Source organism: Lithobates pipiens, unplaced genomic scaffold, assembly GCF_037356315.1.
Source record: "Lithobates pipiens isolate NorthernLeopardFrog02 unplaced genomic scaffold, aLitPip1_a1.2 Scaffold_1, whole genome shotgun sequence".
In the NCBI taxonomy this organism is placed as follows: domain Eukaryota; kingdom Metazoa; phylum Chordata; class Amphibia; order Anura; family Ranidae; genus Lithobates; species Lithobates pipiens.
The window spans coordinates 147,283,221-147,310,931 of NW_027507685.1; the positions used below are offsets into that span (position 1 = coordinate 147,283,221).

At 43.5% G+C, this 27,711-nt stretch overlaps 1 protein-coding gene across 4 annotated transcripts in view; it reads right to left on the reverse strand.

Annotated features, from left to right (window-relative positions):
* GPR107 (G protein-coupled receptor 107) overlaps positions 1-27,711 on the reverse strand; it is a 168,788-nt gene that overhangs the window by 55,360 nt on the left and 85,717 nt on the right. For all 4 annotated transcript variants that reach the window (XM_077478264.1, XM_077478255.1, XM_077478281.1 and 1 more), the window contains 2 exons: positions 20,232-20,362; positions 14,544-14,587 (listed from right to left, as the gene is read on the reverse strand). In XM_077478264.1, the coding sequence (XP_077334390.1) occupies positions 14,544-14,587; positions 20,232-20,362 (175 nt within the window). The remainder of the gene's footprint in view (positions 1-14,543; positions 14,588-20,231; positions 20,363-27,711) is intronic.

A 27,711-nucleotide genomic window follows, 5' to 3' on the forward strand; every position in this document is an offset into this window, starting at 1 on the left:
CACCGCGCCCCGTCACTGCCATCAGGGGGGGCACCGCGCCCCGTCAATGCCATCGGGGGGGGGCACCGCGCCCCGTCATTGGTATTGGGCACTATCAATGGTAACAGGAGAACCAATGCAATGACATTCATGTCAGCAAGCTAGAATGTGCCTTATCAACGATGTCAGTGGAAGACATCATCCCCCAAGAAAAAAGTTAAATGCAGGCAGCAGTTTGGGGGGCACTATAACTGCTAAAACCACTTTTTCTCATGAAGAGTTACTTTATTCTCACATCAACATGAATCCTTCGCCTGTCCTGTTAACAAAATGTTCTATGATCATGTACAGAAGTGATGAAATGCGCTTTTTTACAGAACCACAATGTAATTGTCTCCAGCAGCTATACTACGCCTCAGATCATATTCAAAACATTGACAGTCATGAAACTGACAGAGGCAAAGTGAAAGGTTACAGCCAGCGGGTACAAGAATGCCCTGGCACCTCTGCCAGCCCTCAGCGACTGTGTGCGCCCGAGGAGGCGTTTGCTTGATAATTGTTCTCGATACTGCGGCCCTCTGCTATACTGCAGTGCCACACACACACAGGCGAGCTTTTCGTGATCAGAATACAGCATAAGTCAAAGCATCCCGCGCACACATCAAACCGCCTACAATGTAGCTGCATTGTCTTACCTGTTCTCCACCAGAGAGACTGGGCATTTTTAGAGTTTTGGTAGGAGGAGAATATCTACTTTGTATCTGCAGGAAAACACAGCTCAGATGGTGAGGTTTATACGGCTGCAGATGTCAGGTCAGCTACAAGGATGACAACCTGCTCTGCATCCCAGTCTGCAATCGTTTTTCAATATTAGAATTGGCGTGAGCAGGAAGAAAAGATCCAACTTCATCCCAGAGAGAGGTCTTTATACAACCTTACATTCTCTGTCTACCCCTACACAATAATTCCAGGTGTTATTAATGATCCGCAAAGTCATCCGCAATGCTAAATAAGCAGCCTGTGCTCTATAGGAAGAGGGGGAAGGGAGGGAGCCATGCACATGTCAGAGTGAATGTTTGATGTGGATAGAGGCAGTAATAAAAGGCTGCAGAAGGCTAGGTGATGAAAGGTCATCTTGTCTTTGACAATACCGTGTGCAACCCTCTGACCTGCCATAGACTATACAACACTTCCTTCTACCTTGAAACATAAAATCTCATATAAGTGATCCTTAATTCTAAATCTACAACTACCCGATGTTCCTGCCATGAGGATCCTTGTTTGCGATCCTCCTGTTATGCAATTTGTTTCCCGGTCACACAGACTTCCAGTGCAGACCACACATAGCAATTTCTGCGCACACTGTATAGGTATGGCCTATTGTAGTCACCACCGGAAACGTGTCCTGAGAAATTACACAAGTGGCTGCAAAGAGTCTGCAGGAGATAAACTGCACTGAGATACAACAAAGGAACATGGAAAGAAAATGTAAAAACAGTGATTTTAGTAATGTAAATGCCAAGTCAGGGATTTTTTAACACCTTCCCACCCAACCTATAGTAGGCTGAAAGCCGGGCAGTGGGCTTTACCATTCTAAGTGGACGTCATACGATGTCCACTTAGAAAGGGCCATGCAGCAGCGTAATCTGTCACCACGGGACACAGCAGATGACTGATCAGAGTATCGGCTCGCTGCTGGGTACCATGTGACTGCTGTGTCCAATTACAGCAGTCACATGACAGGTGTCAACAATGGATGGCTTCCTTTAATGCCATCCATTGTGTTGCTAGATGTGATCACATGGTACAGATAGGGCCAATCTCAGCCCATCTATACCATGCGATTCGTTTTGACCAATAACAAAACAAAATGAATCAGTTTAACCACTTGACCACTGGGCACTTAAACACCCTTAATAACCAGACCAATTTTCAGCTTTCGGTGCTCTTGCATTTTGAATGACAATTACTCAGTCATGCAACACTGGACCTATATGAAATTTTTGTCCTTTTTTTCACACAAATAGAGCTTTCTTTTGGTGGTATTTAATCACCGCTCGTTTTTTTTATTTTTTGTGCTATAAAAGAAAAAATACCGAAAATTGTGTAAAAAAAATGAATTTTTCTTTGTTTCTGTTAGAAAATTTAGCAGATTAGTAATTTTTTCTTCATAAATTTTGGCCAAAATTTATACTACTACATATCTTTGGTAAAAATAAGTACAAATTGGTGGATATTATTTGGTCTTTGTGAAAGTTATAGTCGACAAGCTATGGTGCCAATATCTGAAAATTGATCACACCTGAAGTACTGACGGCCTATTTCAATTCTTGAGACCCTAACATGCCAGAAAAGTACAAATACCCCCCAAATGACCCCTTTTTGGAAAGGCATTCCAAGGTATTTAGTAAGAGGCATGATGAGTTTTTTGAAGTTGTCATTTTTTCCCACAATTCTTTGCAAAATCAAGATTTTTTTTTACTTTTTTTTTTTCACAAAATTGTCATATTATCAGTTTATTTCTCACACACAGCATATGCATACCACATATTACATCCCAAAACACATTCTGCTATTACTTACGAGTACGGCGATACCACATGTGTGAGACTTTTACACAGTGTGGCCACATACAGAGGCCTAACATGCAGGGAGCGCCATCAGGCGTTCTGGAGCACCCAGGACAATTCTGACATTTCTCTCCTACATGTAAAAATCATCATTTATTTGCTAGAAAATTACATAGAACTCCAAAACATTATATATGTTTTTTTAGCAAACACCCTGGAGAATACAATGGAGGTCTTTGCAACTTTTTATCTCGCACGGTATTTGCGCAGCAATTTTTCGAATGCTTTTTTTTGGAAAAAAAAACGTTTGTGCTTAAAAAAAAAAAAAAAAAATCACAGTTAAGTTAGCCCAATTTTTGCATAATGTGAAAGATGAAGTTACGCTGAGTAAATAGATACCCAATATGTCACTCTTCAAAATTGCACACGCTCGTGGAATGGACCAAACGTCGCTACTTAAAAATCCCCATAGGCGACGATTAATTTTTTTTTACTGGTTATATGTTTTGAGTTACAGAGGAAGTCTAGGGCTAGAATTATTGCTCTCGCTCCAACGTTCGCAGCGATACCTCACATGTGTGGTTTGAACACCGTTTTCATATGTGGGCGGGACTTACGTATGCGTTCGCTTCTGCATGCGAGCACATGGGGACAGGGGCGCTTTAAAAAAAAAAAAAATTTTTATTGTTCATTTTACTTTATTTATTTTAGTTTGACATTTTTTTCCCCCAAAAAAATTTTTTTGATCACTTTTATTCCTATTACAAGGAATGTAAACATCCCTTGTAATAGGAATATGGCATGACAGGTCCTCTTTACAGTGAGATATGGGGTCAATAAGACCCTACATCTCACCTCTAAGCTAGGAAGCCTGAAAAAAAAAAAAAAAAAAAAAAAGATTCTGGCTTTGATCGTATTAGCGATTCGGTAGAAGCACCGGAGGGCGGCGGGAGGGGGGAATGTCTATGGCTGGGTATTGCTGGGTATCACCGACTATGGCTGGGTATCTCAGAGTATGGCGCTGCAGAGTTTTGCGTTGCAGGGTATTGGCAGGCGCTGCAGGGTGTTGCGGAGCGCTGCAGGGTGTTGCGGAGCGCTGCAGGGTGTTGCGGAGCGCTGCAGGGTGTTGCGGAGCGCTGCAGGGTGTTGCGGAGCGCTGCAGGGTGTTGCAGAGTGTTGGCAGGGAATTGAGGGGTTAATTTTCGGTGACCAGCGATGTGGGCACTGCAGATGCAGCCCACATCGCTGCTGACACCGATCTCTTCCCCCTCCGCTGTACCGATCGGTACAGAGAGGGGGAGGGAGGAACCGGCGTCATAACATGACGCCAGTTTGTTTACAAGTGATCACTCCGTCATTTGACGGAGCGATCACGTGGTAAACGGCCGCGATGAGCGGCCGTTTACCGTGGTTCGTGATGCGCCGGGTCCACTGGACCCAGCGGTCACGGATGCTCTCGTGTGCGCGCCCCAGGGGGCGCGCGAGAGCAGAATTCTGGGAGGCCGTTAATTAATGGCCTCTCAGAGTTAAACAACCACCCTGAAGCCGTTAATCGGCAATGGGCGGTTGTTAAGTGGTTAATTTAGTAAAATGTTTGGTTATAGGAATGTAATGCACTGGTATAAGCAATCAAAGTGTAAAACAAAAAAAAAAACTTGATCACCTCCCCAGAGTAGTACAATGTTACTATGGTACATATTGCTCGGGTCACTGTGTGTTAAAAGAAAAATTGTAAAAAAATAAAATTATTTATATATATACACTTTTTTTATTAAATACCAACAAAAGAAAGCTCTAGTTGGGTGAACAAATGATAAAAAAAATTGTTTGGGTACAGTATTGTGTGACCGTGCAATTTTGTCATTCAAAGTGTGACAGTGCTGAAATTTGAAAACTGGCCTAGGCAGGAAGGAGGTGAAAGTGCCAGGTATAGAATTGGTAGTCAAATTGCCCCCAAATTTTTTCTTTTTTTCTTTTCTTTAGGCTTAGTGCACCATGTTTCAGGTTAGGCTTTTTATATTTATCAAAAATCTATTTCCAAACTCACACTGCCCCCTCTTATCTGAATCGCAAGGTGCGTCTCCTGTAACGTTTAAGTTAAAGGTTTTACTCCCACATTTCCAATAGTGTCAAGCCCTGCTCACACATTTCCAAGGGTGACAATCCTCGCCCCCTGCATTTATATTCCCCACCCACATTTCCTCCTATTGACAAGCCCTGCCCACATTTTTTTTTTTTTATTGACAAGTCCTTCCCTCACATTTCCAATAGTGGCAACCCCCGACCCCCCCCCCCCCATTTTCAATAGCGAAAGGCCTTGCCCCCACATTTCCAATAGCAACAAGCCCTTTCCCCACATTCCTAATAGCATCAGGCCCCACCCCCAAATGTCCAACAGCAACAGGCCCTGACCACATTTCCAGTACTGACAAGCTCCACCCACATATCAGGTAGTGACAGTGCCCCCCCACCACACACACTTCCAATAGTGACAGGTCCCACCCACATAGAAAAAGCTTTACTAGATCTATGGATTACCAACAATACAGACCTGATCATGGATGTGGAAATATAGGACAATTTAGGAAACAACGATCACAGGTCAACTAGCTTCAGTATAAAGCACACAAATAGGAAACATAAGGAGAATACAAAGAAACTGAATTTCAAAAGGAGCCAACTTCCCTAAACTACGAACCTCGCTAGAAGGCATATATTGGGATAAAATCTTAGGAACAAGGAACTTGGAGGAGATATGGGTTTGCTTTAAGAGCCTATTAAATAAGGGCATTAGCCAGTGCATCTCATTGGGTAATAGATTTAAAAGAGCGAACAAAAGTCCTGGATGGCTTAACGCTAATGTAAAAATGTATAGAAAATCAAAAGAGAAGGCCTTCAAAAAATACAAGGCTGAGGGATCATCATCAGCATTCAGACTTTATAAGGAATGAAAAAGAAATGTAAGGGAGCAATTACTGCAGCTATGATAGAACATAGATGATGATAGATAGAAATAAAAAATCCCAAGAAATTCTTTTAGTATGTAAACAGTAAAAAAGGGAGGACAGACCATATTGGCCCCATAAAGAATGAAGGAGGGCATCTGGTTACAAAGGATGGGGAGATAGCAAAGGTATTGAATTTATTCTTCTCCTCAGTCTTGACAAGGTTATCGGGGGGCTTCAGTAACCAAAACTGCAGTGTTTATCCTCATGACACATCACAGGAAGCACCCTCGTGGCTAACAGGGGACAGAATTAGAATTAGACCTGGGAAACGTAGCATTAATAAATCACTGGGACCGGATGGCTTGCACCTGAGGGTACTTCAGGAACTCAGTCAAGTAATTGGCAGACCATTGTTCCTAATTTTTACTGACAGTCTACTGGAATGGTACCAATATTTAAAAAGGACCCAAAATACAACCCTGGGAATTACAGACCAGTTAGCCTAACATCAATAGTATGCGGGGGGGGGGGGGGGGGGTATAAGGGACTATATACAAGATTTTAGTAATGAAAAATGTATCATTAGCAGTAATCAGCATGGATTCATTTAGAATCGTTCTTGCCAAACCAATCTATTAATCTTCTATGAGAAGGCAAGCTGCCACCTAGATAAAGGAAGGCCCCGTAGACATGGTGTATTTGGATTTTGCAAATGCATTTGACACAATTCCCCATAAAACGTTTACTGTACAAAATAAGGTCCGTTGGCATGGACCATAGGGTGAGTACATAGATTGAAAACTGGCTACAAGGGTGAGTTCAGAGGGTGGTGATAACTGGGGAGTACTCGGAATGGTCAGGGGTGGGAAGTGGGGTCCCACAGGGTTCTGTCCCGAGACCAGTTCTGTTTAATTTGTTCATAAACGACCTGGAGAATGGGGTAAACAGTTCAATCTCTGTATTTGCGGAAGATACTAAGCGAAGCAGGGCAATAACTTCTCCACAGGATGTGAAAACCTTGCAAGAAGATCTAAACAAATTAATGACGTGGTCAACTACATGGCAAATGAGGTTTAATGTAGAAAAATGTAAAATAATGCATTTGGGTGGAAAAAATATGAATGCAATCTACCCATTAGGGGGAGAACCTCTGGTGGGAATCTAGGATGGAAAACGACCTGGGTGTCCTAGTAGATGATAGGCTTAGGAATGGCATGCAATGCCAAACTGCTGCTAACAAAGCAAACAGAATATTGGCATGCATTAAAAAGGGGATCAAATCCAGAGATAAAACGATAATTCTCCCGCTCTACAAGACTCCGGTCCGGCAACACCTAGAGTATGCTGTCCAGTTCTGGGCACCAGTCCTCTGGAAGGTTTGTACTGCTAATTGAGTGAGTAAAAAGAAGGGCAACAAAATTTAATAAAGGGTCTGGAGGATATATTAGTTATGAGGAAAGGTTGCGAGCACAGAACTTATTCTCTCTGGAGAAGAGACGCTTGAGAGGAGATATGATTTCAATTTACAAATACTATACTGGTGACTCCACAATAGGGATAAAACTCATTAAAATAAGAAACGAGGTTTACCTTAAACTATGTATAGAGTTCTTTACCGTAAGAGCGGCAAGGATGGGGAATTCCCTTCCACAGGCGGTGGTCTCAGCGGGGGCCTCGATAGTTTCACAAAACTATTAGATAAGCACCTCAACGACCGCAACATACAGGGATATACAATGTAATACTGACATAATCACACACATAGGTTAGTCTTTTTTCAACCTTATTTACTTCTGTACATTTAGGAAAGAATCCAAGTTTTTTTTAAAGCAATCTACTGAACTTGTCATAAGCACCTCTGGAGGGAGTCTATTCCACATTTTCAAAGCTCTTACTGTGAAGAAACCTTTCTGAAAACAGGAACTACTTCCAAAACCAGTGGAACTCCGACGGAGTTAGGGTTGTACCCATTTGAATGGTTCCTTTGTGGACAATATGGTTTGACTTGTCATGCGACTTAAAACTGTCAAGTTGCACCAGTGTGACTTGGGACTAACAATATAGGTCTGTTTTAAAGTGGTTGTAAACCCTGCTATGTTATTTTTACCTACAGGTTAGCCTACAATAAGGCTTACCTGTATCAAAATGAATATCCCCTAAACATGCACCGTTTAGGAGATATTCACCCTGCATGCAACCGCTGACATCAGCAACGTATGCGCTCTGAAGGTCTGGCATACCGTACCTTCAGAGCTTCTTGCCAGAGGCGAGGGCTCGCAAGCGCAGGAGTGACGTCTTCACAGCCACTCCTAGCACCAGTGTTCTATCAGATTAGCCAACCCATCAGATCAGTTAACGGAAGTCATGCTCCGTCAGCTACGCATGCATTCCAGGGATTCACTAATCTTACAGAACAGCCGCATCGGAGATCTTAACTACACCCAGCTACAGCTTGAATTACTGAGCAATTTTAGCAATAAGGTGAGGGTATATAAATATAGTATATTAACATCTGTGATGTTGTTTCAATGTTTAATTTTGAAAGCATAAGAGTTTAGCGCTAAGCAGTGCGGGGTGTAGCAATATGGCCTCCACCACTTTCCTACTGCTGGCATTCAGCTTCTTTAAAAATTTAACATCAAAATAGCATCACAGATATCAACATAGTATATTTATATACGCTCACTTTATGGCTAACATTTGCTGGGTGTAGCAAAATGTCTGCTGCCGCCGCCGCCTTCTGACTGCATGTGTTGTGTCAGATTAGCAAACCTGGTAGCGGTGGAACGCATGCACAGCTGATAGAACGTGACCTCCTGTTCGATGATCTGATGGCGGACGGGAGAAGATGTCAGCCCTCTTAGGGGTGAGCGGGCGCCGTTGGAAGGGCTTCGTTCTAAGGTGATCATTTCATAATATGCAATGCAAATTAGCACATAATGCCATTGTCTTGCAGGTTTTGTTTTTTTTCAGCGGCTTAACACCATTTTAACAGTGATCCTTACAGGTTTACCTGGAATTCAGCTTTAATTAAAGCTCAAATGATCCAGCAATCACCTATTTCCTTGTTAAACGGCATTATTACTCCTCCCTGCTGACCTGCACAGATCTGGATGTTTGCAGAACTAATGATATTAAGTCCTTTTGGTTTCCTGGAAAGCAAAATCAGTCAGGGGCCACGTAGCCGACATAATCCGACAACACACAGCACAATCAGATGCATTACAAGGGCAACACGGATTCTCGTGCCCATCTAAACAAAATAGATTAAAAAATTAGACTAAGCAGCACTATCGTTCAGAGCAAGCATACAGATCAATGTACTGCTTGGACATATTGACATGGCACCTTGCAAATATCTCTAATATAAATATAAATATTTTTTGGAGTTCATTGAGGAACACAGTTGTAACGTGGTTCTACCTTACTGTAACATTTTGCCCCCCTACTCGCTGTCGCTGAGTCAATCTTCAAAGACAGGGTAAGTGCTAAGGCAATGTGAACATCTCTTGACCTATAAAGCGTTCTGGACAACTTTTACTGGAATGGAAAGCACTCTATGTGGAACCCAGAGCTGAAAGGTCACTTCCAGGCTGACGCGCAGTTCAGCAGGCTCAAGATATGGTCCTCCAAAAGGCTGAGGACAACCATGACAGAAAGTTCCAATCAAAAAGACAAAGCTCCAGCAGAGCAGAGTCTTCAATAGAGGGAAAAAAAAAAAAAAAAAAGTCTAGCAAAAGATTACAGCAGAGCAGTACAAAAAAAAGGTCTTCCTTTATCAAACCATCCTAGCAAAAAGTGGGGCATGCTGGTAGTGGAAAGGGGTTATCCTGGTCTGGCCTACAGTTTTTTTGTCGCCAATGTTTAATCCTCCTGCAGACAGTATAACCTGAAGGTTTAATATGTCCCGTGTATGTCTCAATGGATGAGGGAGAAAATTATTTTTATTTTTTAAAGTGTAAAAGGAAGCGTTGTATTAGAAAATAAAATGCACTGGGCTGAGGTGCCACAAAGCTTAACAACTCAACTCACTTAGCCGTAAAAAGATGATGTGCAGGCTGGGAATTTCAGCAAATGAGAGCCTTCTCTCAACAAGCAAATTAGCATCATCTAGGATCCAGTAAACCAAAAGGAACCTCAGTGCAAAGCCTATGCAGATACAATTACATTATTTCCACCCAAAACTAAACAGTGGGAGAAAAAGGTGCCGATATATAAGTGTTTTTCCATCACAGACCCCATTTTGGCAACGCTGTCTTGGACACTAGGAGCCAAACGTACAATTTTGTATATAAACATAGATCTATGGAATAACAATGAAAGCCCCACTAGGCTGCTCTATAATTACAACTACAGCAAGTTGATTAACTGGATGCTACAAATATTTGTACATACACTGCCACCTGCTGGAGACTCATTGCATTAAAATCCATTAAAGCCTAACTCCAGCCAAAACTTTCTCAGTTTTTGAAAAGCTTTCCATCGGGTATTAATTCCTATCCAGAAGTGATTTAGTGACATCAATAGGATCCTACAATATAGCCAATTGTTCCTTTTCTATGAATATCATATCATGTCAATTTACTCACTGGTTTCTGAAAAGGTAAACAGTATCAAAAGATGATATTGCTATATGTATGGCCAAGCCAACATTACAGTCGAAATTCAAAGTACAACTAAAGGCAACTTTTTTTTTTTTATTCTTGTATATAGGCGAGATTTGGAACACCAGTCGGTTTTCATTGCTGTCTGTGCCCCCGGTTAGGGAGATTCCCCCTATTTGTCCTGTTTACCAGTGTAGCGCCGGGCTCCTGAAGAGTATGGTCCTAAGACCATAGTTGGGTCTTCGGGTTCATTTCAGTAAATTGTGGTCTTGGCATCAGTTTGGCTGGACTTTACTGTGTTCTGCTTGGTCATAGGTGTAGGTGTCACCTATGACAGGCGTTTAAAAAGAAGGTAAGGTAACAGCGCTAATAACATAAAAAGGAAAAAGGACTAGCAGCTGACAGCTCATGGATCAAACGTAAAAAATATATAGTCCAAGGTGCAGCGCTTATATACGTTCCATCATTGAAGAAACCAAAGTAAGAAATAGATGATGAGGAGACCTCCACCTTTTCCAAGAAGTGCAGGAAAAAAAAAATCACACACCACCAATGTGTATCGAATCTGCTTACCAGATTGTAAAACAGAATGAAGCATTAAAATTTATTTCTGGCACCACAGCTTCTATTTTCTCTCAGATAGAAAGATGATCATTGGGATGTGGTATATTCAAATTGATGTCAATCCTCCTCAGTCATCGTACATTAAGCTATCAAAACACTTCAGACTCCAGCGTTCCAAACAGTTTACACATCTCATGCAAGGCAAGAGGTGAAGTGACAAAACATAGTGAAGCCAGCTTGTAAAAATGTATATAAAACTTTAATGTAGTACACTTACAAGAACAAAGTTTCACACGGGTGTAAAAAAAAGGCAATAAAAATCGTCAATTTCACATCCAGCATGCTTGTTATCAAGGCAAGTCAGCCTTACATGTTTCATCCTAAGGGATATCGTCAGAGGTGTTGGAACGCGGTCTGGTTGGACGCATTGGGTGTCAATCTCTCTCTCGGAGCCAATCAGCGGGTGCGCTGTCTCGCTGTGTATTCCGGGGGGGCGGTGCTGAGATCGCGTGGTTCTGGGTTCCGGTCCAGAAGTTTGTTCTGACTCCGTGGTCCTGGTCCTCCTGACCAGCCACCAGAGGCCCTCATGGCCTGGGGTGCGGATCCATCCATTTCCGATTCTTGAGACTGGCTAGCCTGAGGCACAGTAACTGGAAGGAGGGTTCCAAGGTGGTTCGGTGCTGTCTCAGGTTTGGAGAGGCCCAGCAACTGAAAACGCAACTAGGGGAGAACTCTTCAGAAGGGGGCCACGCACAAGGCTGGCTGCATGCTCCAAGTGAGTCCACATTCTTACAGTATCGCCAGACCGGCTGCAAGATACTGGTACCGTAAGAGTTCCCAATTTCATCCTTCAGTTACAACTAAGTTCTGTGAGAGACATTTCTTGTTCTATTCTGAAGTTCTACAACCAAGTCTGTGGCAGAGACTTTGCCAAGTTTAAATCACCTGTCGGCTGCTAAATTCACTAAAGGGGGTTTTATCCTATAGTTGAAATATCCAGTTGCGAATGGATATTCCCTGAATCACTTAGAGAGAGAGAGAGAGAGAGAGAGAGAGAGAGAGAGAGAGAGAGAGAGAGAGAGAGAGAGAGAGAGAGAGACATTTCAAGTGTCAGCAGTTCCAAGAGTACCTGAGCTTTACTACCCATACCCTTTATTCCCTATTGAGAGACTGTGTTCTTTTCAATGGTTTTTGCAAATAAAAAAATTCCCAAGGGATTCAAGTGTAGGTCTCTGCAGTTTATTGGGCCATCAACCTCGGGAAGCCCTAAATGAGCAACGAGGTAGAGACGGTAACAGTAAGCCCAGCAAAACCAGCCGCTCCTTTGGGGGTAAGTGCTACACCAGTATACTGTATTTGTTGGTGTATAACACTCCCGTTTTCACCCGAAAAATCGGGTGCAAATAGCATGTGCGTGTTATACGCCAATACTTCAATTTTAGCTGCCTCAGAGGGGACAGGGAGGGGAGGGGGGGGGGGGGTGGCGAGCGCCGTCAGGTTACATACGGCGAGAATCTCCCGTTTACTTGGTGGCCTCTGTAATAGGAAGTCCTGTCTCCTGGTCCGTCATTGAACCACTGTTCTGTCTATCATATTAGATTTTCACTGTATGTAATCTGTTAGCACTTGTCCCGCCCCTTCTAGGCTGCAGATGGGCATCAATCAGGCTGCACTGATGGCAATGGTGAGGTTGCAGATGGGCACTGACCCTTATTTTGCTTCAAAGATCCTTACTTAACCACTTTCAGACCGGACCAATTTGCTGGTCAAAGACCAGACCACTTTTTGCGATTCGGCACTGCGTCGTTTTAACTGACAATTGCGCGGTCGTGCGACGTGGCTCCCAAACAAAATTAACGTCCTTTTTTTCCCACAAATAGAGCTTTCTTTTGGTGGTATTTGATCACCCCTGCGGTTTTTATTTTTTGCGCTATAAACAAAAATAGAGCGATAATTTTGAAAAAAATGCATTATTTTTTACTTTTTGTAATAATAAATATCCCCCAAAAATATATAAAAAAACATTTTTTCCCTCAGTTTAGGCCGATACGTATTCTTCTACATATTTTTGGTAAAAAAAAAAAAATCGCAATAAGCGATTATTGATTGGTTTGCGCAAAAGTTATAGCGTTTACAAAATAGGGATAGTTTTATAGCATTTTTATTAATAATTTTTTATTATTTTTTTTTTACTAGTAATGGCGGCGATCTGCGATTTTTATTGTGACTGCGACATTGTGGGGGACCCATCGGACATTTTTGACACATTTTTGGGACCATTGTCATTTATACAGTAATCACTGCTATATAAATGCAGTGATTCCTGTGTAAATGACACTGGCAGTGAAAGGGTTAACCAGTGGGTGGCAGTGTAGGGGTTAAGTGTTCCTAGGGGTGTGTTACTAACTGTGGGGGGGTTGGGCTTTCATTTAGTGTACACTGATCTCTGCTCCAATCACATGGAGCAGAGATCAGCGTCACTAGTTGCTAGGCAGAATGGAAAAATTTTGTTTATACAGCATTTCCTCCATTCGGCCGCTCCGTGAGACGATCGCGGGGATGCCCGCGGCGATCGAGTCCGCGGGTCCCGCGACCGGACTCACGGGGGTCCCGACCAGCGCGGGAGCGCGCCGCCGACGGCGCGCTCCTGATGGCATGGCGGCAACGAATATTGGACGTACATGTACGCCAATATGCCTGCCCGTGCCATTCTGTCGACGTACATCGTCGTGCGCTGGTCGGGAAGTGGTTAAAAAAAAAAAAAGTTTTTATCCTGAAACTTCCCTCTTAAAATGAATGTGCGTGTTATACGCCGATAAATACGGTAATTGAAAGTAAAAAAAAATAATAATTTTGTGTGTTCCCAGAAATGCAATACAGAGGAAATCTTCCAATGGGTATACTGGTTCTGATGACCTGGGGGGCTCTAAGAGATTCCCTTAATTTGTAGGGGTGCACCGAAATTTCGGCTGTCAAAACATATCGGCCAAAAATTGTGTTTTCGGCAAAAGGTGCTGATAATGGCATCAAAAAGGGGGTGGTCCGCCCCGGGAGCCAAGCATTGTGGGGGTGTCATCCTGGCACGCCCCTGTCAGAGTCCTCCACTCCCCTCCTCCCTCCTTGTGAGCGTCATGCAGAGCAGCAATCTCCCGCTGCGTTACAGAGCTTGAATCTGAATTGTTCAGCAGCCCCTGTAACAAAGTCCCACCTCCTAGACCAGGCTCCTGTGATAGGTGGCACACTGATCCAGTACCAGGGAAATTGAATCAGTGTGACGTGTAACATAAGAGCCGGTCTAGGAGGTGTGACTTTGTAACAGCGGCTGCCCGTCCCGGCCAATTCAAATCCAAGCTCTTTGACACAGCAGAAGATCGCCGCTGTGTGACCAACGCACTGGTGAGTCTGCAACTGACGGCCACTGGTAAGGCTGCATTGACATCTCTTGTATCATGTCTGCAGTCTCTGACCATGTCCTGTATCATGTCTGCAGTTTCTGATCATCTCCTGTATGTCTGCTAGAGGTGCATTGAATGAAAATTTTGCTAATACTATTAGCAATAGGTTTGTGTTTAAGTGAGAGATTGCAGATATGATACAAGAGATGGTCGGAGACAGCTGACTGCATTTTTCTGGAGCTTTTCTTGCACAAAAAAGGTGCCAAAAATGGCCAACAATACATTCATATTAAGTTAAATTGATTATAATCAAGTAAAAAGTTGAATAATACAATTAATACAATTATAAAAAAACTAATTTTTGGATTCAGTTTTTGGCCAAGTGTATTAGCAGACAGAGCAAGGATGTTAGTACAGACATTTAAAAAAAATCTAATTTGCAGAGCACCAAAAAAAAAAAAAAAAAGGAAGAAATGAACTCACCCTTTCCATCTGTCGCGGAGGCTTCCTGTAGGTGGCGGATTGACCTAGCAAGACAGGCAAAATGTAACTGCAGTATGTATAAAGCATTAAATAAAAAATAAATAAAAAAACACACACAACATGGTATGACAGCTCATCTCTTAGTTTCATAGTTTCATAGTTAGTAAGGTTGAATAAAGACACCAGTCCATCCAGTTCAACCTGAGTGAGTGGCTACAATTGTGCTTATCCCTGTACATTGGACACTCACATCAGTCCCTACCCTCAATGAGCCCACAATCCAAGGTCCCCATTCATATATTAAGGCCAATTTTGGACAGAAGCCAATTAACCTACCTGCATGTCTTTGGATTGATAGGATATAAATATTTCACATTGTCTCACTGTTAAAAATCCAACTGAAACAGCAGTGCTGGCCTAACACCTAGAGAGAGGTTAAGTTCACTTTGTTAGTCCTTCTCTGCTGCACCCCTTCTGGTCAGGGGGTACTGCTGGTGTCAGGAAGGTTAAGCTATGCAAAGCTCTAATATCTGCTGGCTCCAATTTTAAATGATTAAACCTCAGACATGAAATATATACAAAAGCATATCCCTCTATAGTGTCTACTTGTCTCAATTAAGAACACCAGGTCATTTTTATCAGCTGCTTCATTCCTCTGCTATCAGCACAAATTACTTCTGACAAGTTTTCCTGACACCGAGAAAAATGGTGATGGGAGAGAGCTCCAGCACACAGCCTGTGATTGACAGCCACAGCTCTGTTCCTGTGATCTGCTGGGGGTGGGGGTGTCCCTTCCAAGCCCAGACAAGCCAAATAAATTCTTCATTTTGAATGGATGTAGAGAAGAGAGGGCTGCAGATAAAGTTACAACTTATGATTAGTTTCATCTCTGGTCTATAACGGTTTTTTGCTGTCCTAGGCAAGACTAAAATCAGGCACATCCCCATAATCTAAATTTGTTCCACCCCTTTCTCTTTTGGCTCTGCCTAAATTTGAGAAAGAGATGTAGGGGAGGGGGGGGGGGGTCTCCCCTACCCTCCCCATACTACACCAGGTGGTTTCTCTTCCCCACTCACCAAAAAACAAAAAAAGAAAAAAAAACTACACTGGACTCTCACCTTCCTGTAGCCCCCCCCAGTTCCTTTTTTCAGCTATGTAGCCAGGCTGCAGAAGCACGATCAAAACCCAAAACTCCAACCCGCTCTGTCAAGTGAACTACTTCAGGGATCGAAGACTGTAGCCACCATCGCTTCTTGCTTCCACTTTGCTCCCATCGCCGATTGGTCAGTCTGCGGACGCCCCTGGTGTCACCCCCCTGGCAGTTGTCATCGTGTCACCAGGGTTCAATCCACACCCCATGTAGCAACGCCACTGCAAAAAATGCCACCCAGGGGCAAATGCCTTGTTTGTCTTGCAGTAGATACGCCCATGACGTAGGCCAGTCATTTCACTGGGTCTAAGCATTTACAATGGACGTAGAGAAGAGGGCTGCAGATATACAGTTACAACTTATGTAGGAGGACTTGTTTCATCTCTTTATCACCTGAGGCTAGTCACTTCACTGGGTATATGTAAGCGTTTATGACTGCTTTAATGGAGCTACTAGTTAATAATAAACAACACTCCTCAATGCTAAGTACAGCCGTGCACCACCCACCCACAGGATCAAGAAAGATTGTTGGTCAATATCTTCTATGCCCAGGCTAGGTGAGGATTCCTTCTTGAGTCAAGTTACCCATGGGCTGCTTGCTGGTGGTGGCCTTCTTTCTAATCCTTTAATGTTTAGCTTTGCAGCTATAATTCCCACAAAACCCAAAGACTGGAGTTTCCGAGAAGCTTGGCGGGTGATAGAATGTCCCTGGAATGCTGTCAATCATTCTTTAGTCTGTGCTGAGCAGATAAGGTATGCAGCTGAAAGGAAACAGGTTGAGACCAGTGGCACTTAAGCGGCACTCTGCAGCAAAGTTTCAGGCATTCCTACTAGCTTAAAGAGATGGCTGCATCTTTTTAAAAGGCACATTTCTCTGGAAGTAGACACACCCAAAAATCTTCTCTGGGTAGTGAACTGCTATCCTGGACAGCAAGCTCTACCACTTAGATACACAGTGCTTTCTTGTAGGCATAAAATGCACTTGCATATATCATGGTGCATGAGGGCTCTAAACACAATTACGCTTTTTGAAAAGCCGCTACATAGTTATTATTACATGGGAAATTATTTCACAACTGTGTGACTAAAACGGTACAGATGCCAATTGCCTGGTTGGCGACACACTGCTTATGGTAAGATTCACTGGCAATTTTTACTCATGTGAATGATTATAAATTAATGACTTCTTTCCATGTTTTGAATGAGCAACTGCCCTTATGGGTCACAACTTTCTGTAATATTATGCAGTTAATTACAGAAAATACAATTTTTAGACGGCTTACTACCCGAATAATGTAGAAAAGCCCCGCGATTAACCACTTAATGACCAGCACACGCCGATGTACGTCCTATTTTTGAAGAGGGATATCTCGGTAACGGCAGCAGCTGCTGCCACAACCGAGATATCCATCTCTTCAGGCGCCGGTTGTCTGTACGATAGCAGTGGGCTCTGCGGTGGGTTCGCTGCAAGATCACCGTTATCAGCTGCGGGAGAGGTGCCACCCCCACTCCAGCCACCCTCTGCCGCTTACCGGAGCCATCGGTAGCGGCGGAGGCGATCGGGTCCTCTTCCTAGCTGGATATAGAGACGAGTGAGGCTAAGATGGCCCCCACTCGTCTCTATACCATAGGAGGGCGGAAGCGACATCAAAACGTCATTTCCGCCCATACCTCTTAAAGGTATATTTTTTTAATGTCATTTTTTCAAATGACTTTTTTTTTTTTTTTTTTTTTTTATTGCATTTAAGTCCAAATATGAGATCTGAGGACTTTTTGACCCCAGATCTCATATTTAAGAGGACCTGTCATGCTTTTTTCTATTACAAGGGATGTTTAGATTCCTTGTAATAGGAATAAAAGTGATTTATTTTTTTAAAACAGTGTAAAAATAAAATCAATTAAAATAAATAAAAAAAAGGTTTTTAAAAACACCCCGTCACGTCAAGCTCGCGCGCAGAAGCGAACACATACGTGAGTAGCGCCCACATATGAAAACGGCAGTCAAACCACACATGTGAGGTATCGCCACGATCAGTAGAGCGAGAGCAATAATTCTAGCCCTTGACCTCCTCTGTAATGCAGGCTAAGGGGGCTAAAAGGAGGCTAAAAGTTTGACGCCATTCCACGAGCGAGCGCAATTTTGAAGCGTGACATGTTTGGTATCAATTTACTCAGCATAACATTATCTTTCACAATATAAAAAAAATTGGGCTAATTTTACTGTTGTCTTATTTTTTTTTTATTCAAAAAAGTGATTTTTTTCCCAAAAAAAAGTGCACTTGTAAGACTGCTGCGCAAATACGGCATGAAAAAAAGTATTGCAATGACCACCATTTTATTCTCTAGGGTGTTAGAAAAAAATAAAAATATAAAATGTTTGAGGGTAATTTTCTAGCAAAAAAAAAACATGTTTTAAACATGTAAACACCGAGTTTGAAAAAGAGGCCTGGTCCTTACGGTAAGTGGTTAATTTCTTGTTGTGACATCGTGTCACATATAAAACTTTAGCCTTAAAGAAGATGTATTCCTGAAATGTTCAATTGCTCCTTTATGAATAAGCACACGTTAACAAGGACTGATCAGCTTACAGTTCATGTCCAGCATGAGATGAATAAAAGTGTGTGTATGCACATCCAGAGACAATGGGTGGGACTCCCAAAAGAAAGGGACCATGGAGGTTAGAAGCACAATGTGGCAGAGCACCTATCCACCACTTCAGGCAAGAGGATCATTATCAACTGCCGCTCTTCTGATCTTGGAATTCTCCAAGGCCCCACAACCAACACCTACACATCCCTGGATACTGACAAAGGCAAATTAGGACATAAGACTCAGGCAGATAACTTGCTTCACGAAGTCTCACCAAAATATCCATTTGCTTTGGCCAAAAATTTAATATATGTGCTAAAAATCCACTTTGTAGTAGAGCTCCCAGCACAAAATCTGATTCGATATCACAGGCTGGATAAACAGTGGCTGGCTACTGGGGTTTATCCTGCAGACCTAGTCATGGCAGGGACAAAATAGTGACATAGGGGTCGGGGGAGGAACTACAATGTCCAGCACACCCAGAAGCTGGGAGTGGAGAGCTAGAGAGTGAGGTTTTAGTAAATCCTCTTATGGGCAGGCATGTATAAAGCTGTAATCTTCACTGGGAATTTTTTTTATATAATTTTATTAACCCCTGATAGGGTTATTTTAATAAAAGCTGAGATTTGCATATTGGAGTACCCTGGGATTAGAAGCTCAAGAAAAAAAAAAAAAATAAGAGTTTGTATAAAAAAGGTATGAGCAGACACCGTAAGGATGGCATTTAGGATGGCACATTTTAACATTTACTAAATGTAAATTGTCACTTTTAAATAAACATTCGATTTGAAGATTTAAAAAAAAAAACAAAAAAAAACAAACAGGGAACAAATTCCATTTCACATGTGCTAGAGAAGTAAAAACCTGGAATCCGATTGACTGAAAAGCTAAACACTGATTATACATGAATTAACATCAGGCTTAACTAGAGTATACTTTACCAACCTGGGTAGCTCAAACTGAGTGCAAGTTAAAGAAAATAAAAGAAATAATGCAGACAGTCTGTTTACATCAGGCAACCAATTCATCTCCATTAGGTCTGGAAAAATAGAAAAAGGGACAGTCCTTTTCGCATTTTTTTTTTTCTGGAACTGGATGGACTTGAACTTCGGTAGGTAAAGAAAAAAAAAAAGAAAAATAAAGACACCTTTCTGTCTATATGTAGGTCTGCATGGAGCTTACAATCAGGTCCGCCTGAAAAATTGACAGGCAGACCTGATCGGAATGCCCAGTTGAAAGGGGCCTTATGGAAAACTGCAAGTTACAACCATCAATGAAATGAGAGGTATAGACAGTTTTCAAAATTCAGCTCTCCTCACTGATCAAAAAGTAAAGCTTGAAGGGTGCAGCCAAGCTGAAGGTATATGGGTCATCAATAAGCTGTAAGCGGTTCTAACCCTCCCCTATCAGGTGTTTTATAGTGCGATTTCCATAGTACATTAACATGTTTAAAGTGTTACTAAACCCAGTAAGATTAAAATAGTTAATCTGCTGTGGGAGTTGGCAGAGTCACCCTGTTGCTTTGCAGTACATGAGCAAAGCAAAGCTTCACTTTAAAAATAAAATAAAAAATTAACTGTATGTCAAAGCCAGATGAGCTCCCAAATGTTATCTTATTAGTTATTTGTATGCCCTTTACAGCAGGGCACAGACTGTGGGAGGGTGGAACAGCAGTGAAAGCCAATGAGTCTCTGAGTCACACAATCCTGTCAACCAAATGCAAGGAGTTGCTAACAGGAGGAAAGAGTAGAAAGATGACCTCACCAATGTGGTGATGCTAATTCACTGTCCATTTACAAGTTGGGGTGGGTCGGTGACCAAGCTGTACTGCTTTACTGCAATTAAAGTCAGGTCACGTACATCATTGTCTGCCTGTAGTGCAAAAGGTCTGCATAAAAGTCCTTCCCTGCACAGAAAGTTTATGACAGCAGAACAACCAGAAGACTTACCATATGACTGGAAACAAGATGGCACCACAACACAGGAGGTCTACAAGGAACAGGATTTCTTTCCACAGCCCATATTCTGTTGTGCCTTGCTCCGTAGACTCGATGATAATGTATGCTACATTAGCTAGTACCTGCCAATAGAATCAAGGCATTAAAATGCATGTACATGCATATCATTATTATTTCAAATAAGCGATCAGGATGTAAAAAATATCCTAGGGGTCAGCAAAATGAAAAATTGTGAGTAAAAAATAAACACGCAGCAACTGCAGTCAGCGGGTGATTGTTAGATACACTCATGCATTAAAGAGGCTGTAAACCTCCAAAAAATAAAAACCTGTAAGACAAAGGCATAATGAGCTAGTATACATTGCATAATAGTCGATTATGAAATACTTCCCTTAGAACGATGCCCTGAATCGGCGGCGGCACACCGCACCGTTGCTCGCGCATGGGAGCCATCGGTCAGGACACGGGCCCTAAAGAAATGTCACAAGCGTTCATTCAGTGCGCATGCGCCAATGAGGTTGTCGGTGTATATAGTAAATATCTCCTAAACAGTGCAAGTTTAGGAGATATTTACAGTATCTACAGGTAAGCCTCATTATAGGCTTACCTGTAGGTACAATTAAAAGAGGAAAAAACTTTACTTCCTCTAACACGAACAAGAAGCCAAAAAGTGAATAATGTACCCTTTTACTTCACTATGAGAGAGGTATTACTGCCCACTAAAGGAAGCCTTACTGAATAGCGGAAAAGCAATGGGCAGGATTTGACCAAAATAAAGGAAAGCCAAATCCCTGCCACAAAGTGAAAAATCGAAGAAAGGCAAAAAGGAATTTTGCTTTACCTGAAAAACAGGATTTTAAAAAACCGTTTACCTGTAAAATCCTTTTCTTTGCAGTACATCAGGGGACACAGCCATAGTAGTTACTATGTGGGTTATAGGCCACCTACAGGTGATGGACACTGGCAGGCCCTAAGACAAGAAGTGCACTCCCTATATAACCCCTCCCACTACTGGGAGTATCTTAGTTTTGTAGTCAAGCAATATACGTGTATACCAAAGAAGGAAAGGGCCTCTGTGTTCCCTGATGTATCCTCATGACCTTTTACATTGATTTGATAGAATGTGGTAAACATATGAACTGAAGACCAAGTTGCGGCCTTGCAGATCTGAGCCATGGAGGCCTGGGGATGCAGCACCCATGAGGCATTAACAGTCCTGGTGGAGTGGACATGAACATGAAAAGGAGCAATTTTCTTTTTTAGGCCATAAGCTTGAACAATCACGTGACAAATCCATTTAGAAATAGTAGATTTTGATGCAGCCTGTCCTCTTTTTAGGACCTTCTGGCAGTATAAACAAAACATTTGCGAATCTGAGCAGTCTCCTTTAAATAGACCTTGACCGCTCTCACTACATCAAGGGAATGTAGTGACTTCCCTTCCCTAGATCGAGGCTCTGGGAAAAAAAAAGGCAGAATATCCTGGTTTAAATGAAAACATGTCACTACCTTTGGTAGGAATTCAGGATGAGGCCGCAATACCACCTTATCCTTATGCATAATCAAATATGACTATTTACAAGACAGAGCCGCCAATTCCATACCCTTCTGGCAGAGGATATGGCAACCAAAAAGATTATTTTTCTAGTCAAAAGAAGCAAGGGAATTTCCCGTATAGGCTCAAAAGGCTGTATCTGTAAAGCCGACAAGACTAAATTCAAATCCCAAGGATTCAGGGGTGCCCCGATGGGAGGATTAATCTGCGTTACCCCCCGACTAAAGCTACGTACCAGAGAGTGAGAAGCAAGTTGAAAGAATACTGATAAGGCCAAGACTTGGCCCTTGATAGTACTGAAGGTCAGCTTAATTTACAATCCAATTTCTAGGAACTCAAGGATCCTACCTATGATATATTTCCTGGGGTGCCAACCCCTGGACCCACACCAGGAGATGTATGCCTTCCAGACTCTATAGTATATGACTCTGGAGGCTGGCTTCCCAGCATTAACCAAAGTAGACACTACTGAAGGAGATAACCCACAGTCCTTTATAATGTGGGTTTCAATAGCCAAACTGTTAAATTTAGCATTTGTAAGGTAGGATGGAATAGTGGACCTTGTGCGAGAAGGTCTGGCCCCAACAGCAGGATGCAAGGGTCCTCTACTGCCATCTTTATGATCTCGACAAACCAAGATCTTCTGGGCCACCAGAATCACCTCTTTCCATTCCTGCTTGAACCTGCGGAGAAGGCGCAGAAGCAGCAGAACCGGAGGAAACGCATAAATCAGTGAGAACTGACCCCATGGAAAGACCAAGGCGTCTGTTCCGCACGCTAGCGGATACCTCACCCTTGACACAAAGTTGTCGACCTTGTTGAATCTGGACTAGAGGTCGACCGATATGGGTTTTTCTCTGGCCGATGCCTATGCCGATATTTAGAAATCATGGTGGCCGATAGCCGATAAATGATGCAGATTTTTTTGGGCCCATATGTTAGGCCGATTTTATTTTATTTATTTATTTTTTTTCCTTTTTTATTTATTATTTTTTTTTTTAATCCCCCTTGATCTAACACACCTTTCCCACTGGGGCGTTTTTCAGGCGCTTTTGGGCTAAAAATAGCGCCTGTAAAGTGCCTGCAAAATGGCTCCCCTGCAGTCTGTGTGAAAGACAGAGTGCTTTCACACTGAGGCGATGCACTGGCAGGATCTTAAAAAAAAGTCCTGCAAGCAGCACGTTTGGAGTGGTGTATATACTGCTCCTCCACCACTCCTGCCCATTGATATGAATGGGCACCAATTGCATGCGCTTTGGCAGCAGTGCTTCATGGGCGCATTTAACCTCTTCCTTGGCCGCTAGCTGGGTTATATGTGCCCCACTAGCAGCCAAATAGCACCGCTAAAATGATGGTAAAGAGCCGCTAAAACTTGCGTTTTACCATCAACGCCTGCCCGCTCCAGTGTGAAAGCAGTCTTCATAAGTGATACAGAAAATTTCTTACATTTAAACATTTATTAAACAAAACAAACCTCCAATCAGTTTACTTGTATGTATGATTTAGATAAAAAAAAAAAAAAAACCTATGTATTAAATAAAAACAGGTAGTCAAAACTTTTGGACGAAAAAAAAAAATGGGCTAACTTTACTGTTTTTATTTTATTTTTAAATAGCGTATTTTTTTCCCAAAAAAATGCATTTGAAAGACCTCTGTGCAAATGCCGTGTGACATAAAATATTGCAACAACCGCTATTTTATTCCCTAGGATCTCTGCTAAAAAAATATATATAATGTTTGGGGGGTCTAAGTGATTTTCTGGCAGAAAATACAGGATTTTTACTTGTAAGCAACAAGTGTCAGAAAAGATTTAGTCTTTAAATGGTTAAACTGAGAACTTCTACACACAGAGATGACTTCATTCATTCAAGTGTAAACATTGTATCATTTAGTTCTTTTCTTGGCAGTCTGCCCAGAGAGGAGGAAAGTGTTGCTATGACGACTCAGGCACCTTAGGGCCGGTTCACACAGCGAGCCGTGGCGAGGCGTCTCCGACTTACCTCGCCGCGACTTGCTGGGAGCTCAGCGGCGACTTGCAGAGGACTTCTGCATAGAAGTCAATGCAAGTCGCCCCCGAAGTGGCCCCGAAGTAGTACAGGAACCTTTTTTCTGAGTCGGAGCGACTCGAGTCGCTCCTCTCAGAACGGTTCCATAGTACTGAATGGGGGCGACTTGCGGGAGCGAGGCGAGGCGAGCCGCGTCGCCTCGCCTCGCGTCGCAGTGTGAACCGGCCCTTACACTGACTTCTTACAGAAGTAATTTCAAAGTCCCGCTGTAGTTATAAATCGGCTTTTTATCAGCACAATCGGCCGATGCCGATTATTTAAAAAACGGCAAATATCGGCCGATATATCGGCCGGCCGATATATCGGCCGGCCGATATATCGGTCGACCTCTAATCTGGACGCGAACAGACCCACATCCAGAACAACCCATCTTTGACATATTGACAGAAAGATGTCGGGGTGAAGGGACCATTCTCCCGGAAACAATTGTTGGCGACTCAAGTAGTCCGCCTGCCAATTTTCTAAGCTTGGAATGAAAATCGCTGATAGACAAGTATTGTAGCTTTCTGCCAAAGCTAGAACATGATTCATCTCTTTTTGGGCTGCACGACTTCTTGTGCTCCCTTGGTGATTGATGTAGGCTACAGCTGTGGCATTGTCGGATTGCATACTGACAGGACAATTCCGTAGTCTGAGCATCCAGGCCTCTAGGGCCAGACGTACTGCCCGAATTTGTAGAATATTGATGGGCAAGGTCCTTTCTAACTTGGACCACTTCCCCTGGATAGATGCTTCCAGGACTGCTCCCCCGCCTAGAAGGCTGGCATCCGTTGTTACCACTTTCCAGGATACTGGTAGAAAGGATTTCCCCTGTTGGAGGTTGCTGGATATCAACCACCAATTGAGGCTCTGACGCACCTTGGGGATGAAGCGCATTGGAAAGTCCAAAGCCTGGACTTCCATGTTCCAGGCCGACAAAATGGGGTTTTGTATCAGTCTTGAATGAAACTGCACATAAGGAATGGCTTTGAAAGACAATTTCATGCACAGCCGAATGGAAGGATTTCTTTTTGTTTTGACAAGTCGAATAAGTTCCTTAATGAAGTTGACTCTTTCCTGGGGTAAGAATACCTTCTTTTGAACGCTATCTATGATCAGCCCCAGTACTGTAATCTCCTTGACAGTTTTAAGGAGCATTTTTCTACGTTGGGAATCCAGCCTAGAAATTCCAGGTAGTTTACGGCTGAGATTAAACTTTGGTTTAGACCGCTGACTGATTGATCTACTAAAAGCATATAGTCTAGATAGGCTAGGATAGTTATACCCTGAGCCCCTAACCTGGCTATAGGAGGCGCCAGGATCTTTGTGAACACACGCGGTGTGGTGGCTAGACCGAACGGCAGAGCCACAAACAGGATTTTTTTGTACTCACCGTAAAATCCTTTTCTCTGTAATTCACCGACCGACAGCTCCTCTCTGTAACAAAATGGATTGTTAGCCCTATCACTAGGAGATACTAGGCAAAGTTGTAATACAACACTTCAGAACTTAGTACCGCCCAGGGAGGCGGTCCCTCAGGCTACAATCCCCCACACTCTGCACCAGCAGCCTCAGTACGTCAACAAGCAGTATAACGTAAAGAGAAAAAGGAGGGACGGGTGCTGTGTCAGTCGGTGAATTACAGAGAAAAGGATTTTACGGTGAGTACAAAAAAATCCTATTTTCTCTTATATTCACCGACCGACACAGCTCCTCTCTAACAAAATTGGATGTCCCCAAGCAGTGCCAAACGAGGGGTGGGAAAAAAACAGCATAAAACTTCATCCATCATGGCAAGTGGGAACTAGTAAAACTATACCCACACAAAAAAACAGCAGTGCGTGAAAAAACCATCACGCACAACAGGGTACCCTCAACAGGAGTGATCCCAAGACCGCAGCGAATGCGGAATTAATGCAAACGAACGGTGCATTAACTTAACAGTACTGCGTTTTTATCGAAAAAACAGGAAAAAGCATGGATTGCATAGTCGATTGCAACTACACGGCCGCCTGCAAAACTTTGCGGCCAAAACAGGCATCAGCTGATGCACTGACGTCTACCTTGTAGAACCTGGTAAACGTATGGAAAGACGACCAAGTCGCCGCTTTACACACCTGAGCGGCAGGCGCTTCATGTCAGAAAGCCCAAGACGTTCCTATTGCCCTTGTGGAGTGGGCTGTGACCGGAAAGGGGGGCACCTGCCCCTTCAAGGTGTAGGCTTGTACTACAATCTGTCTGATCCACCTGGAAATGGTGGCCGACGAGACCACCATGCCTTTCTTTGGACCAGCCACCGAAACAAACAGCGAGTCTGACTTCCGAAAGGGAGCCATGGCAGACAAATACACCTTCAGAGCCCTAACCACATCCAGAGTGTGAAGGGCCACCTCTTTAGGGTGCTTCGGCTTAGGACACAGAGAAGGTAATAAAATGTCCTCACCGATATGAAAAGCCGAGACCACTTTCGGTAGAAAGGACGGTTGCGGATGCAACACCACCTTATCCCTGTGGATAACCAGATAAGGCGACTTGCAGGACAAGGCCGCCAGTTCCGAAACCCTCCTGGCCGATGTGATGGCCACTAGGAAGACCACTTTCTGGGAAAGAGTCAACAAGGAAATCTCCCTGATATTTTCAAACAGCAGTCTCTGAAGCACCGACAACACCAGGTTCAAATTCCAGGGGGGTAACGGTGGACGTACCGGAGGGACTACGTGTCGTACCCCCTGGACAAAAGGTACTCGGCAAGGAGTGCGATGCCAGGGGTCGTTGAAAAAAGACAGCTAAGGCTGAAATTTGTCCTTTGATGGTGCTTAATCCCAATCTCTGGTCAACTCCTTGCTGGAAAAACAGTAGGATCCTGGATATGGCAAAGGAGCACGGATGCCATCCTTTCTCCTCACACATGGAGATGTAGGCCTTCCAGGTACGATGGTATATCTTCCAAGAAGATGATTTCCGTGCCCTCAACATTGTTGGAATCACAGAGTCCAACAGACCCTGGTTCCTCAACACCTGGCTCTCAATAGCCATGCCGTTAAAGCCAGCGATGGTAAAGCAGGATGGAGAATTGGACCTTTAGATAGGAGGTCCTCTCGCAACGGCAGTCGGCAGGGAGCGTCTGCCACCAGACGCACCAGGTCTGCGTACCAAGGACGCCGAGGCCAATCCGGGGCAACCAGTATTACCGGGATCCCCTCGGCTTCCACTCTGCGAAGCAGACGTGGCAACAGTTTCAGTGGAGGAAAGGCGTAGATCAGCTGGTACTGATCCCACGGAGCCACCAGCGCATCTGACGCGTCTGCCCACGGATCTCTTGTCCTGGACACGAATCTTGGCACCTTCTGATTGAGACGGGAAAGGACAGTAGATCCACATCTGGTGTGCCCCACTTCAGGCACAGCAGCCTGAACATCTCCAGATGCAATGCCCATTCTCCTGGGTCCAGCATCGGTCGACTCAGATAGTCCGCCTGCCAGTTCTCCACTCCCGGGATGTAAATGGCCGTCAGGGCCGGCACATATCAGTCTGCCCACCGAAGTATGTGAGCGATCTCCCATGCAGCGGCTGAGTTTCTTGTTTCCCCTTGGTGATTTACGTATGCCACAGCCGTGGCGTTGTCTGACTGTATCCTCATCGGATGCCCTTGAAGTCTCATCGACCATGTGTGGAGAGACAGCCTGATCGCTCTCAGTTTGAGCAGATTGAGCAACTCGGATTCTTCCATCGCCCTGAGGCCCTGAGCCGACAACCTCCATCACTCCACCGCAGCCGGATAGACTGGCGTCCGTTGTGATCACCATCCATTTCAGAGGAAGGAATGATTTTCCAGCCTGAATCACCGGGGACCTCACTGCCTGGCTCACCTG